Below are 17,866 nucleotides of genomic sequence, written 5' to 3' on the forward strand. Positions count from 1 at the left end.
CAGATTATGCACCAATTACACTCGACACAGAGGGCATTAACAGGGTTTGAAAGTATTAACACGGTGCTGTCCACTCAAATGCTGCATGCTTTTGGAATGACATCATTTTGATCACCTCACAGGCCGACCGGTCGACCCCCCCCCCCCCCCCCCCCCCCTTCTCGAGAGTAGCCTCACGCTCACAGAAGCCCGTTTACCTGCGGTTGTTGTCCCGTGTCTCACCGGGCTGAGCTCGTCACGGCGCATTTCTGCTCTGATAGGAGGACCACAACACTGCCCCCACCCTCCCATCCTCCATCCCTCCCACACCTCTATCCTCTCTCTCTCTCACTGCTTCAGTCGTGTTTACTATAGGTGAGATAGCCCGTATATGGATTCCTGAGTGTGCGCACATCGCATCCTCAAGAGGAGAGTGGTAAAGAAGGTGGAGGAGGTGTAGGAAAAACAAGCGAACCGAGCTGTGTCCGTGTTTACTGCGCGCAGGTGGAGAAACGCAAATCTTCAGGGTGGAGGAAGCTCACTGGATGCAGAGAGGAGAACGACGAGGAAAGAGCGTGGATGCTGATTTCACGTTAAAACGCAGACAAGGACAGTTTTAAGGTTACGCTCATTAGAATTTAAATCTTACTAGAAATACACCGTGGAATACGATTTTGCAGTCACGAACGATGGAGGTCAGCTGTCAGCACTAAGGTAGGATTTATTTTTTATATTGGCACCGTTTTCGCGTCATCAGCAGCGAGAAATGGCAGCTAATCTAATCTCCTTGAACGTATTGGTTATTGGACTGTAGATTTCAAAAGTATAGCCTAGCTGTGACTTGTGTGTCAGTGATGCTTCAAGGTGCATCTTAACCGCAGGAGGTGCGAGGAGAAGCGATGATGCGCACATGAAACCCCTCCGACACATCCACAATGCACCGGCCTGCATCAGACCGTAGCCTCCTCCTGCTCATGCTGCTGCTTCTTCCGCAGCTGATACCCAGAAAGAAGAGCCAGTGCAGGGCTATTAACAGACAGGAGGCAGTGGGATGTGAATGATTTGTGATTATTCCAGGTTTCAGACACCAGATGTGTCTCAGTGGTTAGTTTTGTCTCTGCGCTGAAAATTATAATGAGAATGTTTTTTCCACACTTTGAGCCTTGCAAGGGGGTGGGTTCGGTTAATGAATCCTCTAGGCTGTGTTTGTCTTGTTGCGGAGCATCCATGTGATTTTCCTCTTCCCATGTTATGAATTACAGGCTTGATGTTATAGGCTATACTGCTCTAGGTAGTGGTATCAAGATGCAGTCAGCTGATCATACCAGATGCGTGCACATTTATGAAAGTGAGAGTAATAGGCACAGTATCATTATAATAATCTCAATAAGTACATTTATTTTTTTATTTTTTTTAAATGACCTTCAATTAAATGTAAGACACCTGAATTACCACGCACAACGACTAAATGAACACCAGGAAAGAAAACGTGTTTGTTTTGTCTCAGATGCCATACAAGAGAACATCATAGTACTGGTCAGGGTTTTGAGTTGTATCATTATTTTTGCACAGCAGGTAAAGCCCATTACTTGTTTCTGTCAGAGAAAGCTAAGGGAGAGTGGATCACTTGAAAAGGCTCTGACAAGAGATAATGCATTTTCACTCTCAGCCGAGCATGTATGCTGGCGTCCTTGGAGAAATGATAAGCTTTGAAGAGGCCTTGCAGATTTCTCTCGATCATCTGATCTCAGCCATTTTAACATACCAGTGATGCTTCTAGTGGAGGACGTAAATAACCAGCTGTGGCACCATTCTCCCTACACAACATTGGTTTTCCTCATCATTGAGATGCTGCGGCACCTACATATGGTTGTCAAGTTTAAACAGGAAAGGGGGTTTGCTCACTTTATCAAAGCTGGTGCCTATCTGAGGCTTTCAATAATTTATGGTACACACAGGCTACCCTGTTATCCTTCATCCACACATCCTGTCTCATGTTTCACTTTGTAGTATTGATTTGATATCTTCAGTGATCATAACCGATGACTCATCCTGATCACTAGCCACATGTACGGTTAAAACCACTTTACTCATATCTTTATCTGTATTTCATTTGACAAAAATAACCAGAAAGCAGTACATTTTTATTTCAGAGTTGTTTGAAACTGAGGGAAATTTGCATGTGATTTTTTCGCTTCTATGCTGATGATGTTTTAATTGACTCCTAGAAATGTGTCCTTCACAACACACCCCATACCCAATCCTTCATGTACATTTTTATTGAAAGCTACAAATCTCATTTTAATTGACACTAGACAACAAAAATTGGATTGGATCCAGAGGAGCATAGCGAGGAGCATGAAAGTGTATTTATTGATCACACCTCGAGGACCTTGTTGCCTACCTCGATTTGTTAGTCGTCGATTGATGCATGTTCCTCTGCCTTTTATTATAGCTCGGTTCAGCCAAAACTTCAACCTAAAGGAGGCCTAAAGAATCATCTTCACAAAGTGATACTCTCCTACAAAGCCCATATTGAGCCAAACTAGCATTTTTGGCCAGTATCGCCAAGACCTGCTCCATGTACATTTTCAAGGGATACCATTTGTTGTGATTTGTTGCTTTATAAATAAGAATGATTTGATTGAGTGCTTGATTTGATTTATAATAGTTTCTTCCTCATTTCTGTTTATCTTTCTCCATCAAGATTCCCAGTTCTCTCATTCAGCTGATGCCCACAAGCCCCCATGGCGCTTATTCACGAACCTCGTGCCCCCTCTCCGTCTCTTTCCGGCTTCAACTCACCTCTCTCTGATCCCCCATCCTTCCGCGCCCTCGATGCCGTGACACCCTGCACCCCTGAAATGGACTTGACCCCGACCCAGTGCGTTCTTCGCAATGTCCTATCGATAGACACTGGAGGGGCCGTCGAGTCTGGGGGTGGAGGAGGAGGAGGTGGAGGAGAGGGTCAGACTCCCGGACACAACCAGACGCCAGGCGAGGAACAACAGGAGCACTTTGCCAACAGCGTACTGAAGCTTCATGAGCACGATGGGAGTCCTGGGATGACGGAGGGACAGGGACAGGATGTGGACGGCAGTGTAGTACGGAGCCATGCGGATGACGCCAGGTTACAGTGCCAGTCAGGAGGGGGAGGAGGGTTTCTGGAAGGGCTGTTTGGGTGTCTGCGGCCTGTCTGGACTATGATTGGGAAAGCTTACTCCACAGAGCACAAGCACAACCTGGATGGTAAGTGTATTAGTCAAATACATCTCAACTTAAAGGCAAAAAAAACACTCTCATCACAATGAATGTTTTCTTTTAGTTTTCCTATAACAGGAACCATTTCGCTTCCATTTGATCTTAGTCAGGAATGTTTTGATAAACTTAATGAAGGAATCCCTTTTTTATTGCTAAGTCCATAAAATGGGACAGATGTAGAAACATACAGTGAGCAGATAGCAAGGGGGAAAAAAACTGATAGCATACTATACTTAATCACGAGCAACATGTCGGATGTGAATAAATAACAGACAAAGAACACATTATTAGTACATAATTCATCAGACTAATAGCCAGCCAGCAAACAAACAAACAAAAGATGATTACAGTGAATTCGAGACTAGTGTGTGTATGTGTGAGCGTGTTTGAGTGTGTACCTTAGTTTCCTTAGAAATGAATAAAAGTAGATAAATCCAAATGAAGAAAAAGTGAAGCAAGAATGGGCCAAGATAGAGTATTAAAGACAGGAATTTAAATCAGTAGACTATGGGGTACAACAATGAACGAAGAATCTAAGGGATAAGAGGACAGTGTGAATGGTTTAAGATTAAAAAATAATGAATTGTATTATATTACCCAGTTTAATTATATTAAACGGCTTGTAAAGATTGACTCCCACAAAGGCCATCTTGTAAACAAACACTTCCCTTGACGTGAAGGAGCTGCAGCCATAGAGAGACTCTATCAAAGCTGTAAGGGGCTTATTGTACCCTGATTTTTTTTTTTTTCCCCCACCTTCCTCACACTCCCACCTTCCTCCCACTCCCACCTACCCCCTTAATGAAACTAGCTCCCTGTGACGCTGTGTTGTTTATGTCTGCAGCCACTACAATAGCGCAGATCTCCCCTGGGACTCCTCTGCCAAATCTGCCTCATGAATTATGTATGGCCACGCTCTGACCCTGCTCCTCTCATCTCTATTAACGCAAACCTGACACACGCACACACACACACGTATGTGTACAAGGATGCACACATAAACACACCAACAAATAGGAGCAGTTAATATCTTTTTGCTCTGACAAAAAAAACATATAAAGTCAGATAAGATGCCAAAAATAAACTGGATAAAATAAATACCGTACCATGAATCAGACTTGAAGGTGGCAGATTTATACGTCTCTTGTCTTTATAGCCTTCTGATTTTTTATCACCAATTTGACTTCCACATCTCCTCTCTCCGCTCCCCTCCTCCTCCTCCTTCTTTCCATCTCTCATTGTCTCCTTTCCTTTCCTTTTCATCCGGTGCCCTTATCACTCCCATCCATCTGCACCTTGCTGCTATCCTCCTCTGTGCAGCATGACAAGAGCAAAACAGATATTATAAAAGTGAAATAAATAGGGGTATTGCCACTGAAAAGCTGTCTGCCATATCAAAATGTTCTATTCTTAAGCTTTGATTTGAAGGCACAATGCAGCACAATAGAAAGCAAGAAAAAATGTCAATCCTGTATTGATTTTCAAGGACAGCGGGGGGCCTGGCGATGCTCTCAATTTCTTCATTTTATTTTACAAGATCAAACAAAGCAGACCTGGCATTATTCTGGTGTGTAAGATGTGTCCTTATGTCTGTACTGGGGGACATTTAAGGGGCTCATTAGAGATTGGGTCTTCAATCTGTTATTGGAGAACATAAATATTTCATTTCATCCTTATTAATATGATAAATGGGTCTAAATCTGCCATTGTGAGGAACAGCAGCAGAGCAGGCTGTACATTTTCTCTGTATTAATAGTCTGTCTTTGGCCACATGGACCCCTGCTGACCCACTGGGAATCCCCCTTCCTTTTTGTTTTTCTTTACACACAGCTTCAACCACAACTAACGTCACTAGTAGCCCTCCACCTCCCTATTCAGCGTACATTCACATTAGGCTCCCAAATCCCTTCCCTCTTCCAGCCCTCTCCTGAGTGTTGGACCCCTGTTTCGCATCAGCCCCACAATGGCACTAAGCAGGATTTAGGAGGCTGAGGGAGAATTACTCACTGGAGATTAGAGCTCCCTGTCTGTCTCCCTGCACAGCCTGAGTCTTAGGTTAAGGTGAGGTTCAACTACAGAACAAGATATCAACCTGGACTCTGTGATGACTGTTAGAGCCAGGGTACAGCTAACTTTTGCCAAAAAGCTAAGCCTGCTGTGGAGCTGCCTCTAGCTTAAGTTTCACATCCAGATTGAACCATGAATATAATTTCAGTCTTTAATTTTAGGACAAATCTTCAATCAATTTCATTTTGGGAGATATATGAAAAGGTTTATATCACTTTCATGTCTTTATGGCAAATATTCTGTTTCCCTCTGTCTCCAGTCTTCATGCCGAGCTAGGCTAACAAGATGCTAGCTATAGCTGAATAGTAAATTGACACACGAGTGTTATCAATGTTTTTATCTCAAACTCTACTAAAAAAAAAAAGCAGAAAATTAATTTTTCAAAATAATGTATTCCTTTGAAGTATAAAAAGAGTGGCGTAAAAGTCCACTACATACTCCATAAAGTTACTAGGCAAGGATATAGCAAAACTAACCATAACAATAAATAGTGTAAGTTTACTGAGATAAATTATATACTATGATATTAACAACATAAAGAATATATGTTATTATTGTTATTATGTTCTTAAACATGGTCTGGTGTTTAGTTAACATATCGAGCTAAACATATGAGTTTGCAGCTGAGGTTGTTGTATTTATTAAAATACTTATCTACTTTCCCCCTTTCTCTTTTCCCAATCTCAGAGGCGTGGGAGGTCCCCTTTGAGGAGATATCTGACCTTCAGTGGGTGGGTAGTGGAGCTCAGGGTGCCGTCTTTCTGGGCAAACTGCACGGACAGGAAGTGGCCGTAAAGAAAGTACGAAACATCAAAGAGACGGATATCAAACACCTGCGCAAGCTCAAACACCCAAACATCATCACCTTCAAGTTAGTGGAAATGATCTTTCAATGATTTTATATTTTACAGTAAAAAAAATGTCTTAAGAGTTTTTTTTTTATCTAATGTCTTTCTATATTGTGAAGTGAATTATATACCCAAAGATGTATATGTGACACTGTCCATTCATTACACACTGTGATTACTTCTGTACACTCTCAGGGGTATTTGCACCCAGGCTCCATGTTACTGCATCCTCATGGAGTACTGTGCTCAGGGTCAGCTGTATGAGGTGCTGAGAGCGGGCAGGAAGATCCACCCGTCCCTGCTCATGGACTGGGCCATGGGCATCGCAGGGGGGATGAACTACCTTCACCTCCACAAGATCATCCACAGAGACCTCAAGTCACCAAAGTGAGTTTTATATACAGCTGTGTCATTCAAGTGTAAATCATAATGTTCACGCAAACAGGTTGCTTAATAGCTAATGAAGCTGCTTGGTGTAGTTCAAAACATATACCATTTGACTCGTCAAAGTCAATAGCGTCAACATTTTGCAGGAGATTTAAATTTTAAGCAGTGAGAAGTCTCACGTTCAGAAATAACAGGCCTTATTGTGCTCTTTCTTCTTTATTTGTCAAGCATGAAACCTCAATGTCTGACCATTTATGTTCCCAAACCCACTTTATAGATTGAATCTTTTTGTCCATCCATTCATTTGGGCACTTATACCACCAGAAAGTGATCAAATTATCCAGTTTAAGACATGGAGTCCATAAAAAAACTAACATAATTTTGTGTAGCAGATGCATATTTTTTTCTTTCTTATTATTCATTTAATCATTTCCATAATCCCCACCCAGAGGTTGGGAACCCTAGCGTTACATAGATATAATGAAATGGGCCGATATTTAGATGCTTTAATTAAGTTTCAAATGTCAACTCTGAAATATACTGCACACTTCTGATCCATTTGTTACAAGACATATTGCTAAACCTTATGTTCAATTTTTCATTTCAGCATGCTAATCACGTATGACGACTCAGTGAAGATTTCTGATTTCGGCACGTCCAAAGAGCTCAGTGACAAGAGCACAAAAATGTCCTTTGCCGGTACGGTGGCCTGGATGGCTCCTGAGGTCATACGCAACGAACCTGTCTCAGAGAAGGTGGATATATGGTAGGTGTTGTAACCCCTTTGTCCTGTCCACTCTGCACTGTGAGACCACTACAGTTATTATTATGGTCTGTCTTATCCGTCATAACATCTCATTAGTTACAGTCTACTACAGTATGGAGCTCAGGATCTTATTTCCAGAAAATCTATTCAGTAATATGTCCAATATCTCATTACATGAAACTCTATAGGGCCTCTGCCATATCTGATGGGTTGCCCTGTGTTAAGCCCCGACCTCCCCCTCCTCAATACATCCTCCTCCTGTCTCTCCCTCCCTGCATCCCTCCATCACTCTTCCTCTCCGTCCTGAAAGGAACGCAGGCTAATTTAATAATTGATTTGCCAGATGCTGCAGTGCTCAGGAGAGGCTGGAATAACCTTCCAAGCCTGCGGAGGGTTTGGCCCAGAGCCAGCAGTGCATTAGCAGAGAAGTGAAAACAGGATTAAAAAGCTTTTGATGCAGAAAGAAAAGGAAAAAAAAAACATGGCTGTATACTTCAGAGTTTTCTTTAAACTTATGTAAATGCTGTACTAGTCCACACAACAAAGAATGACTCAGAGGAGGAGAAGCTGTTGTCAAGTATTATCTTGTATACAAGGATTAATACTAAAATTGAAGGGGTAGAACTTAACTTTAACAGAATTAAATACAATTCAACAATATATATTCTTGCAGTTTATTCATTATATCATATTTTTATACAAGAAAAAAAGGCGACAAAAGAAACGATACCCTCAATTACTAGACCAAAAAAAATGAAAGGCTATGAGCTTAATCCTTAACGCAGAATTAGAATTAAAAACATACATATCGATATCTAAATCAAAAGGTGCACAACATAACAACACATGAATGCTATTATTACATCAGGGCATTTGTTAACAGAACAGCACCTACATGACTAACTCCATTGTAATGCTTCATGTCATCATGGAGCAGAGCAAGAAGTGGCTTTATTTGGTTATACAGCCTCCAGTTCTGTGGAAAAAATTATCAATCTCAAATTATGTCACAACGAACATAAACACATTTTTCTGTCCTAGGGTGAAAATGATAATACTTGAAGTTGTCTGTGTGGGTTTTTAGTCATCCAGGTCATGGTAAATTCGAAGCTTGATCCAAAGTAACTGGACTGGTTGAAAATCGTTTCACCTTCAATCTTGAAGGTGAAACGTCAACCAGTCCAGTTCCTTTGGCAAATACTTGAAGTTGAACTGCAGTTAGTCACGCAGGAATGACACATGAATCGTTCTTTACCTTTCTGAACTTACTAACTACAGTATATTAAAATATTCAAGTCACATTGCTGTTATCCATCATGGTATTCGAAGCGTATATTTGATTCATAACATCACAGTCTTCTCTGCTTGTGCGTTAATATCATGAATCATAAACAAGGACATGGAAGGAATCTAAAAATACTCATCAAAACACAACATCCCTCTTCCCCCACTCGACCCTGCATGGATGCTATTGGTACCTTGGTTACGGTTCATGGTCCCCATGGCAACACAGGAGTCACCATCAACAGACTTTCCTTAGTTACCTTCCCCTTGGGGCCAACACTGTCGAACCCCAAACAAACAGAGGAAGAGATGAAAGTCATCAATGAAACAGAGAGCTGTAGAGACATGAAGAATCAAATCAGAGTCACATGTTCCCAATTTATGTAACATATTAAGTCTTGATAAAACTTCAGCTGCATATAAGGTATAAGCATCAAAGGCTTTTTACAGTTCTTAGAAAACAGTGGTAATCTAAATATAAAGAATAATTTCTGCACAGTCAAAAATGTGATATTTTAGTCATGTTTCCTCTTATACTGTCATGTTACATCTTCATCCCACTGTCAGAAAAGTAAGGATGCTAAATCTCTTCCGCAGGTCGTTCGGTGTCGTCCTGTGGGAGATGCTGACAGGAGAGGTGCCCTATAAGGATGTGGACTCCTCGGCTATCATCTGGGGAGTGGGCAACAACAGTCTGCAGCTGCCTGTACCTGACAGCTGTCCAGACAGCTTCAAACTGCTTCTCAGGCAATGCTGGTGAGCAGGCGGGAGGGGGGGGGGGGGGCAGAGAGGGTTGAGTTGGGATACGGAAAAAAGAAAGTTGAAGCATCAGCACAAAGAGAATGTAATGAAGTTGAAAGCTTTAATTAAGCTGAGAGAGAGGAAAAGTTGTCCAGAGAAGGACAAGAGAAGGATTATATGAGAGGAAAGGTCGTTCAGGTCCGTGTTTCTTCGTGACTGATAAAAAATTGGTTTAATTTGTTCACAGGAACTGCAAGCCAAGAAACAGGCCTTCCTTCCGACAGATTCTCCTGCACCTGGACATCGCCTCAGCAGATATCCTGTGCACGCCACAAGAAACGTACTTCCAGTCTCAGGTAAGCTGCATTTATCTCTGTCCACAGCACAAACACAACAGCTCATTGACATGTACAGGATGGGTTCAATTAGATAAGAGTTTTTAAGCTATTTATTTAGACTGAGTTAGAGAGATTAAGAGGATAAAAAACTACAGTGACTACTTGCCTTTTCAGTTTCATTTACTCATGTCAGAGTTGTGTTATTTTAACCACAATGTTTGTCAGCATACAATGGCAGTGAAATAGTTATAATGTACATGTTTGCCAAAACTTAATGAGATATCTTTGTTGTTTAAAGTTTGACTTGAACTATCCATTAAACCATGTGGGCATCTCTTTAATTCAGATTAACATTATATGTTGCTTCTCAAAGCTTGTTTAGACCGAAGAGAAGGTGGACAGAAAAACAGCTGACATTGCTGTTCACTCACTGTTTGATGAATGGTCGGAAAAAATTGAAGCTACAACTTCTCAGCTAATAAATACATCAACAAGCATCAGGCGCTCAAGAGCTCTGTGTGCGTCTTAAATTATCTTCTGTTAACAGCAGGCATTTTCTGTCAGACCACCACCATTGGTTTCCAGTCTGCTGCAGATATTACAGGCAGTGCAGCTGCACTGGGGCCCCTGGCCTCTCCGGGGCCCACTAATAATACCTGTGCTTTCAATCACAACGTATTACTTGTGCTTCCTCGGTCTTTGTTCCCTGTCACACATGTGAGGGCCTTTTGCAACCTCCATCATATCACAGCCTAATTGAGAAGGTCAGTGTGATGGAGGAGGAGAAGAAGGAGGAGGAGGATGGTGTGTGTGTCTGCCTGTGACAATGTGGGGGGATGGGAAGGAAAAATGAAAAATGTCTTGGATAACTGCAAACCCAAACAGATGAAGGGCGGTAGACTTAAAGAAGAAGTATAATTGTGTGGAAGAGATGTGTTTACTCATCCATGCACAACCACCGATCCATTTATAACTCAAGCATGTATAATCAGGACACACAAGTGCACACAAACACTAACATGAAATTCACTTCCTCTCTGTCTCCTCCCTTTATTTCTTATAATGCAAAATACAAACCTCTTTCACTCTGTCCACTTATCATTGATCCTTTATTTCTCCCTTTTTCTCCTTTCCTCCCCCTGTCTGCCCCATAATGGATTTTTCTTGTGACGTTAGAAAGAAGTATTTGCTGCTGGAGTGTATTGATTGCTTTAATGGCAGGGCGCAGAGAGCAGAGAAAGAGAGAGAGAGAGAGAGAGAGAGAGAGAGAGAGGAGAAAAGAGGGGATGGGAGATGTAGGAGAGTACGCACAGAGTCCATTAGCTTAATAAGAAGAGCATCACTCATGCGAAGGCTGAAATACACACACATGCAGTCTATGCACACGTATGTGCATGCACGCTCTCGTAAATCTGGACTTCCTTTGTCCTTTAATATGACGGGTATCAGATAACAGCTGTCATGCTCCACTGTGTACAAGAAAATGCTCGCGCTGCCTTTTTTTGTGTGTGTTCATGTCAAGCCGGTTCATGTTCAGTTTCTCTGCTTGTGTATTGATTATCATCTGACAGCTTAATGGGTTTTGGTCCCAATGATACACCCGAAACTCAGTCACCCTGAAGGGGCAGTGAAGTTTATTCTAGCTATTAATGTGATTTGTTTTTATATTACGCCTCAAATTAAGTACAGTCATACTCCATACACAGTAATGGCAGGAAATTTTGTAATTTAAAACAATCTGAGCCCATTTTACTACAGACTGTAATCAGTAAGTCATTAGAACCTGCTCTGATGTTTTTTTTTTTTTATATATTTTTCTCAGGTGGAGTGGAGAGATGAGGTGAGGCATCACTTTGAGCAAATCAAGTCTGAGGGGACGTGTATTCACAGGCTGGATGAGGAGCTGATCAAACGACGCCGAGAAGAACTAAGGTTGGCAAAGAAACTGGAACACAAAAAACACAAAAAGGAGATGAACACCTTTTAAACACTTAGTTAGAAGAGTTAGAAAATAGCTACACAGCTAACTAAGAGATGAGGATAGGCGTACAGTTCAGAAACACTTTATTCTCATTAGAGTAGAAGTAGAGTAGTTTAAGTGTTTGTATTTAAATATCATTTCCTTCTCCACACAGACATGCACTCGACATCCGGGAGCACTACGAGAGGAAACTGGAGAGAGCCAACAACCTCTACATGGAGCTCAACGCCATCATGCTGCAGCTTGAGAACAAAGAGAAAGAACTGCTCAAGTATGAACGCTTACAATTTTTTGCCCAGTTCAAAAAATATTCTCTGTTTTGTTGTTTGATCATGTAATCAAAGGGAATTCAATGTGGCTGAGGAACTAAAAATACCTTTTCATCTGAAAACCGTTCTCCATAAAGTGATCTTGATTGACTCAAAATAAAAATGCAAAGTCTTTTTCTCATATCTGAACATTTATTCTTTTAAAATGCTGAACTGCTGTCAGATTGTATGGGGGCTGGGAGTGAAAAGGCCTTTCTAAAGCCCAATCAGAGTAACATGATACAGCAATGTTCTATCAAGAAGGCACAGTTAGTACGTTTTTGTTTTTTTGTCACACTGTTACAATAGAGTTGTAGTTGCTTAAATGTTTTGTTCTAACAGCTTTACCCATCAACACTGGTTAAGTAGTGCTTTTGTAATGAAGAGCGGGGGAAACGTTCATCATCAATGCCGCTCATCAGCAGTGGATGGTCATTACGTCCAGCCACACGGGGCCATTGCAGTGTAAAAGAGCTCTCTTATGCCATGCTGAGTACTCCTTGACATCCATTAATCCAGTATTGGCTCTGTGTTTAATCATCAGGAGGGAGCATTCACTGGACAAGAAGTACCCGGGCTGCTTCAAGCACCCCAGCTCCAGACAGTCCGCCTCCACTAACTCCATGGAGAAACTCATGAAGAAACGCAACGTACCTCAGAAACTGCCCTCACACAGCAAGAGGTGAGACAGCTCAATATTGTTTAAGCCTGAAGAGTATGTTAAACATACTTTTTTTTTTTTTTTTTAAATCCAATGAAAAGACCAAAACTATCAATCAATACGTCTAAGTATCACATTGTCTAAAACAGTATGGACCTCCAGTTTTATCTTTAAGTGTGTTAGTTATAAAAGATACATCCCTGAACTTGGTTGCATGTTCCTCCTATTGTGAATATGAGCCTTGTAATTTATTATGAATCCATCCTATAAACACCAGTGTTCTGCTGTAAATGCGCACACAAAAATAATATCACAAACTCCACATCGTTAAGTCTCTATAAATACTGGATTTACTTCTGTTTGAGTTGTTTGCTGTCTCTGTTAAGCTTTACACTAAACTAGCTTGCTAATTTATACAACATTACAACAGTTTATCAAAATCTTCAGTCATCTAGCTTATACTTTAACAGAATTATAATTTTGCTGAAGTTTAGCTTGATATCTTATAATATGGTATTACAACAGTTTTGATATAGTTTTGATAGATAGCTTAAATACACAAAAACAGTTAAGCCAAATTCAACTTTCCAGCTGATGAAACAGTGAAGCTAAATTCAAGCTAGCCTTAAACTACAATGTTTCTTCTTTATAATGACACATTTTACTAAATGCATATATTTATGAATGTATAGCTTACATTAAGGTACGTAGTCATAAAAAGTATTAAAGAAGTAGTATTAAAGTATTAAAAAGTATTGTTGTATATTTTCACTGTCTATTCCAGGCCAGACCTATTAAAGTCTGAGGTCATCCTCCCCAAACTGGACTCTTCCATGACCCAGGTCACAATTCCTAACAAAGGCTCTACCTCCCCTGGCCGGTCACGCAGAGGAAAACCCCGCTACAGGAAGGCTGGAAAAGGCAGCAGCGGGGACTTGGCTCAGCTGAAGGCCACTCTCTCTTCTTCATTGGCAATGGTCAACGCCACCACCTCCGTTCCCAGCAGCAAACAGCACTTAGACCCCAGTGCAGCTCTCAGAGGCCTGCAGCATGACCTGTTGCTCAAAAAGATGTACTCCTCGAGCCCGGATCTCATTTCAACCACTTTGGAGGCTGAAGGCCGGAGGAAGGGGCAGCTCAGGCCGGGGCTGGACAGAGCGGGCAGTCAGAGCGCCTCAGCCGGGTTGGGGGAAAGTAGGACTGAAGGTGCAGAGGAAGGGCCGGATGTGGGTGCAGGGACTGATGACCTCGCAGATACACCTCCACGCAGTGACACGCCCAGCGAAGATGCGGCTTCTATCCCGTTCTCCAGCAGCCCTGATTCTCCATGCGGCAGGGGGGCAGCTGCGGGGAGGGCACCCACGCACGGGAACCCCCGTGTGTCCCACGATGGGGAAGAGAAGGAGGAGGGGACAGTGATCACACGTTCACCCAGAAGTCAACGCCTCACTCCTGCAGCGCTGCTCTACAGGGCAGCAGTCACACGCAGTCAGGTGAGACTCAAACTTCGGCCTGGTTAAGCAACATCTTTTTTTTTTTAACCTTTTATTAACCAGCACTAGAGCCCCATTTACATTAAAATAAAACATTTTGTTGAGTGTCTTGGCCAAAACAGGCAGTGAAACAAAAAACAAATAAGAACAATAAAAAAAAATGTCTTGTACATTATGGTGTACAGTGTGCGCACATCCAGGCAAAATGCATACAGCTGCAGGACAAAACATGTACTTATGGAATAAAAAAAGGGAAAGATCTTCAAACTGAGAACTTTTGGTTTTCCAAATTTTCAATTCCATTTCTGCCACTTATGTACAGTTGCTTAATCATATCAGTAGTTTGGCTTCAACTGTCAGTGTCAGTTTGGGGTATAAATGTGTTACAGGAGTTTGATATAAGTCATCAATTTGTATATTTAGGAAAAGACATTGATGATTCATTGTTTTCAAAATCACCTTGTGGTACCAAGTTTATACTAATGATTTCATCATGGGAATTTCTTATGAGATGATTCAGGGATCTCATCAGAAATAGGGGTTGGGATCATTCATGTTTACTAAAACAAGCAAACTCTGAGGTTTTAATGAAAACTGTTTATTTTACCCACAGAGACGTGGACTGTCCTCAGAGGAGGAAGAAGGAGAGGTGGACAGTGAAGTTGAATTGCCAAGGAGACGGTAAGAAAAACAAAGTTATTATTAGATCTACTGTTTGTATGTTGCTATGCATAAATGTATTACTTATAAATGTATCTCACGCCAAACAAAAGATAATCCTAGAACCCATGGTGTATATACACACACACACACACACACACACACAGAGGTGTTCTATTTAACCTAGACTTTGTCAGTAAAAATGTGCATTTAACAATTTTGCAAGTATTATCTTTCTGTTCAGCTCTACTGTCGTCCTGAAGGTCGTCCCACAGTACTGCTGTGTGTTTGGTTTACATGTGGGTCAGTGTAATCTTTTAACCCACACTACTTAATGTCATCGTATCCTCTTGTTTTCTCACTCAGACGTCCTGTGAGCATGTCCAAATGTCAGTCCCTGTCCACCTTCAGCTCAGAGAACTTGTCCGTGTCTGATGGCGAGGAGGGAAACACCACAGACCACTCCCACAGCGGCACACCAGACGTAGTCAGCACCAACACCGACGAGCGACTGGACGACAAAAGCGATGACCTATTGTCTCAGGGCTCCGAGATTCCCGCCGACCCGTCTGACCCGACCCAGCTGGGATCTGACGGGATGTCTGAGAAGGAGGCCATTCTGCGTCAAGTCAAAACCCAGCTCGCTATTAACGACCATAATTACGAGGTAGGCTGCAGGGCGTGAATAAAAAGATTGAACTTGATATAGACTTTTTTAAAAGAGGCATGTCATGTTCAGCTAACACGTGCTAGAATATACGTAATGGATAATTAGATGCAGAGAAAAGGCCTGAATATGTTTTTGTACTTAAAATTAAAGATTCTGCTTTAATCTAGATCCTTCTTGTGGTTCCTTCATACCAGGGCCTCTATGACGACTCAGACTGTGACAGTGCAGAGCTGGACCATTCAGGCAGCGCAGAACCAAGCCAACCTCCAACCAACTGGTGAAAACCAGGCACCTCAGCCCCTTCAAACGAGGGCAGATCCAGCCTGTGAATGCCTCTTTTGCTTTCTTTTTTGGACCGTATAATCCATGGAGTCATGATCAAGGACATTGCACAGAGGCAGGAAATGAAAGCCTGCTTCCTTCACCACAGGGAAGAACAAAAATACATCTTGTCAAATTCATGATATCCTCAGAAATAAATAAAAAAAAGCAACAAAAGAATATCCTATTCCCTTTAGGATAGTTGCATCACGATAATGGCAAACTGAATTGGGGAACAAGCTCAGTTGATGGATCTTGATAGCAACTGGCCTGAGATCATTTTGCAAGAACTCTTCAAATGACTCCTCAGTGACAGAGGCCGTCTCTAACCGTCTTCTGTGTCCGTTTGTGTTTTTATCTCCGTTATCAAAATGTGTCATTTTCATTCTCAGCAATGCATCAGATGTGATTCTAAAATCTTTTCAGGGCATTTATTTATTCTTGTTGTTTTGTCGACATTACTGACATAGCCTGTGATGTTGCTGCTTGCACTTAATTTATGAAACGTACTGATTTTCTCCTGATCATTGTCATACTAAATTTACTTTTAAAAGATTATGCACTGATTAATCTAGTTGGTTTTTTTTTACAGTGAAATCAATGATATTGTTTACATTCTTAATTTGTGATGTTTACATTTTTTATTTATATTTGTAACATGGATTATGTTCCCACTTTCTACTCTTGTGTTCAAATGTAAATATGTGATGTTGTAAAATGAACAAATTTTTAAAATGTGAGATTGTATAATTTAAAGGTGCTGACGTTTCTAATTAGGTGGCGCTACTCTGTTTTAAACCTCAAATAGCTTATTGATGATAGAATGTACTCTAGCTGCTGTTCATGTCCAAGCATCGAAACACAGATAAAAGACGAACAAAGAAAAAAAAAAAAAAAAAAAGCAATACGTCTGCTCTGGTAGAGAATGTGGTGTCCTGTAAACAAAGCAAGAGAACAACAGCTGGGTTCTGTTGGGACAGACAGGCTTGTAAAAACAACAAAACAGTATTGCAGTGTTTATCAGTTTGAAAGCCCCTTTCTGAAGATATGGGGGTTTACAGCTCATCAGAGTATTAGACTCATCAAAATCAACTATAGAATCATCCATAGAATAAAAAGAAGCAGAAACACTTTACAGTTCTGCTAGATATTTTAAGATTCTGGTTTAGAAAAGTGAACGACGGAGACACAAAACAGCAGCATAAACATTAGGATAAGAAAACGTAAATGGTTTTCTGCTCTCACTAAGTCCACTGAGTCAAACTGGTGGCCATATGATGTTTGCCATGTGCTAAACCACAACTTAGAAATGTTTAGGACATTTTGGGAAACTTTAAAAGTGTGGCACATATCCTCTGTTTTAAGTATCTCTTACTAAGTAAAACACTAAGCAAACAAGCGTTTCTGTGGATGAGGTCCTTCAAGAGGACAGAAATTACTTTTAATCAGTGTGGGTTTAAATGACTAACATTTGGGACCCCCAATTTGAATTTGATTATTCAATTATTACCAACTCCTAAAATCTGTGTACACCTACACACAAAGCCTGTGTGATCACTTCACAGTAAGGTCAGTCTGTCATGATGTTACCAGCTGGAACTACAGCAAAACTGACGGTCATTTTCCAGCAGTGTGTAAGGGCTCTTACAAAGCTGTTTTAATGTTCTTGTGTCACTTTATAAGACTTCTATTATGCACATGTTCCAAGGTTTCTTGACTGTACTGCAGCTAATTAGTTTGTGTTCTACTCCTTGACCAATCAGGTCCTACTCAATAAGCTAAAAATGGCAGCTTCTATTTTTTTTATCTGGTGTTAAACGTTGAATATGTAAATCATTTCAAACTGATTGTGGCCCCAAGATGTAAAGCTGAAACATCCTCCCGAAGGATGAGATGTTGCCAAAAAGCAAAACTACTGCCCTCTAGTGTCTACATTGAGGTACATGTGTTTCCCCCTGATGATGATGCCGATTGAAAAACCCTGTATAGACTCACGTTTGCTTTTTATACTGCATTATTGTAACTGTACAGTAAATATATTTAAGAAACAGTTTAAATAAAATACAACCTGTGAAATATCACCTTGCACAGACAAAATACT

The 17,866-nt window shown here is 41.2% G+C and overlaps 1 protein-coding gene across 1 annotated transcript; it reads left to right on the forward strand.

The window, feature by feature from the left end:
• The first annotated feature begins 339 nt into the window (after positions 1 to 339).
• On the forward strand, positions 340 to 17,843 carry LOC132978140 (mitogen-activated protein kinase kinase kinase 12-like). The gene is made up of 14 exons (XM_061043205.1): positions 340 to 693; positions 2,687 to 3,228; positions 5,995 to 6,178; positions 6,351 to 6,542; positions 7,150 to 7,308; positions 9,190 to 9,348; positions 9,581 to 9,689; positions 11,494 to 11,603; positions 11,807 to 11,923; positions 12,505 to 12,642; positions 13,406 to 14,114; positions 14,728 to 14,795; positions 15,141 to 15,441; positions 15,639 to 17,843. Exons 2-14 carry the CDS (start codon positions 2,727 to 2,729, stop codon positions 15,723 to 15,725), a joined length of 2,835 nt encoding a protein of 944 aa, XP_060899188.1. The 5' UTR covers positions 340 to 693; positions 2,687 to 2,726; the 3' UTR covers positions 15,726 to 17,843.
• Positions 17,844 to 17,866: the final 23 nt, after the last annotated feature.

The sequence above is a fragment of the Labrus mixtus genome, chromosome 7 (genome assembly GCF_963584025.1).
Source record: "Labrus mixtus chromosome 7, fLabMix1.1, whole genome shotgun sequence".
In the NCBI taxonomy this organism is placed as follows: domain Eukaryota; kingdom Metazoa; phylum Chordata; class Actinopteri; order Labriformes; family Labridae; genus Labrus; species Labrus mixtus.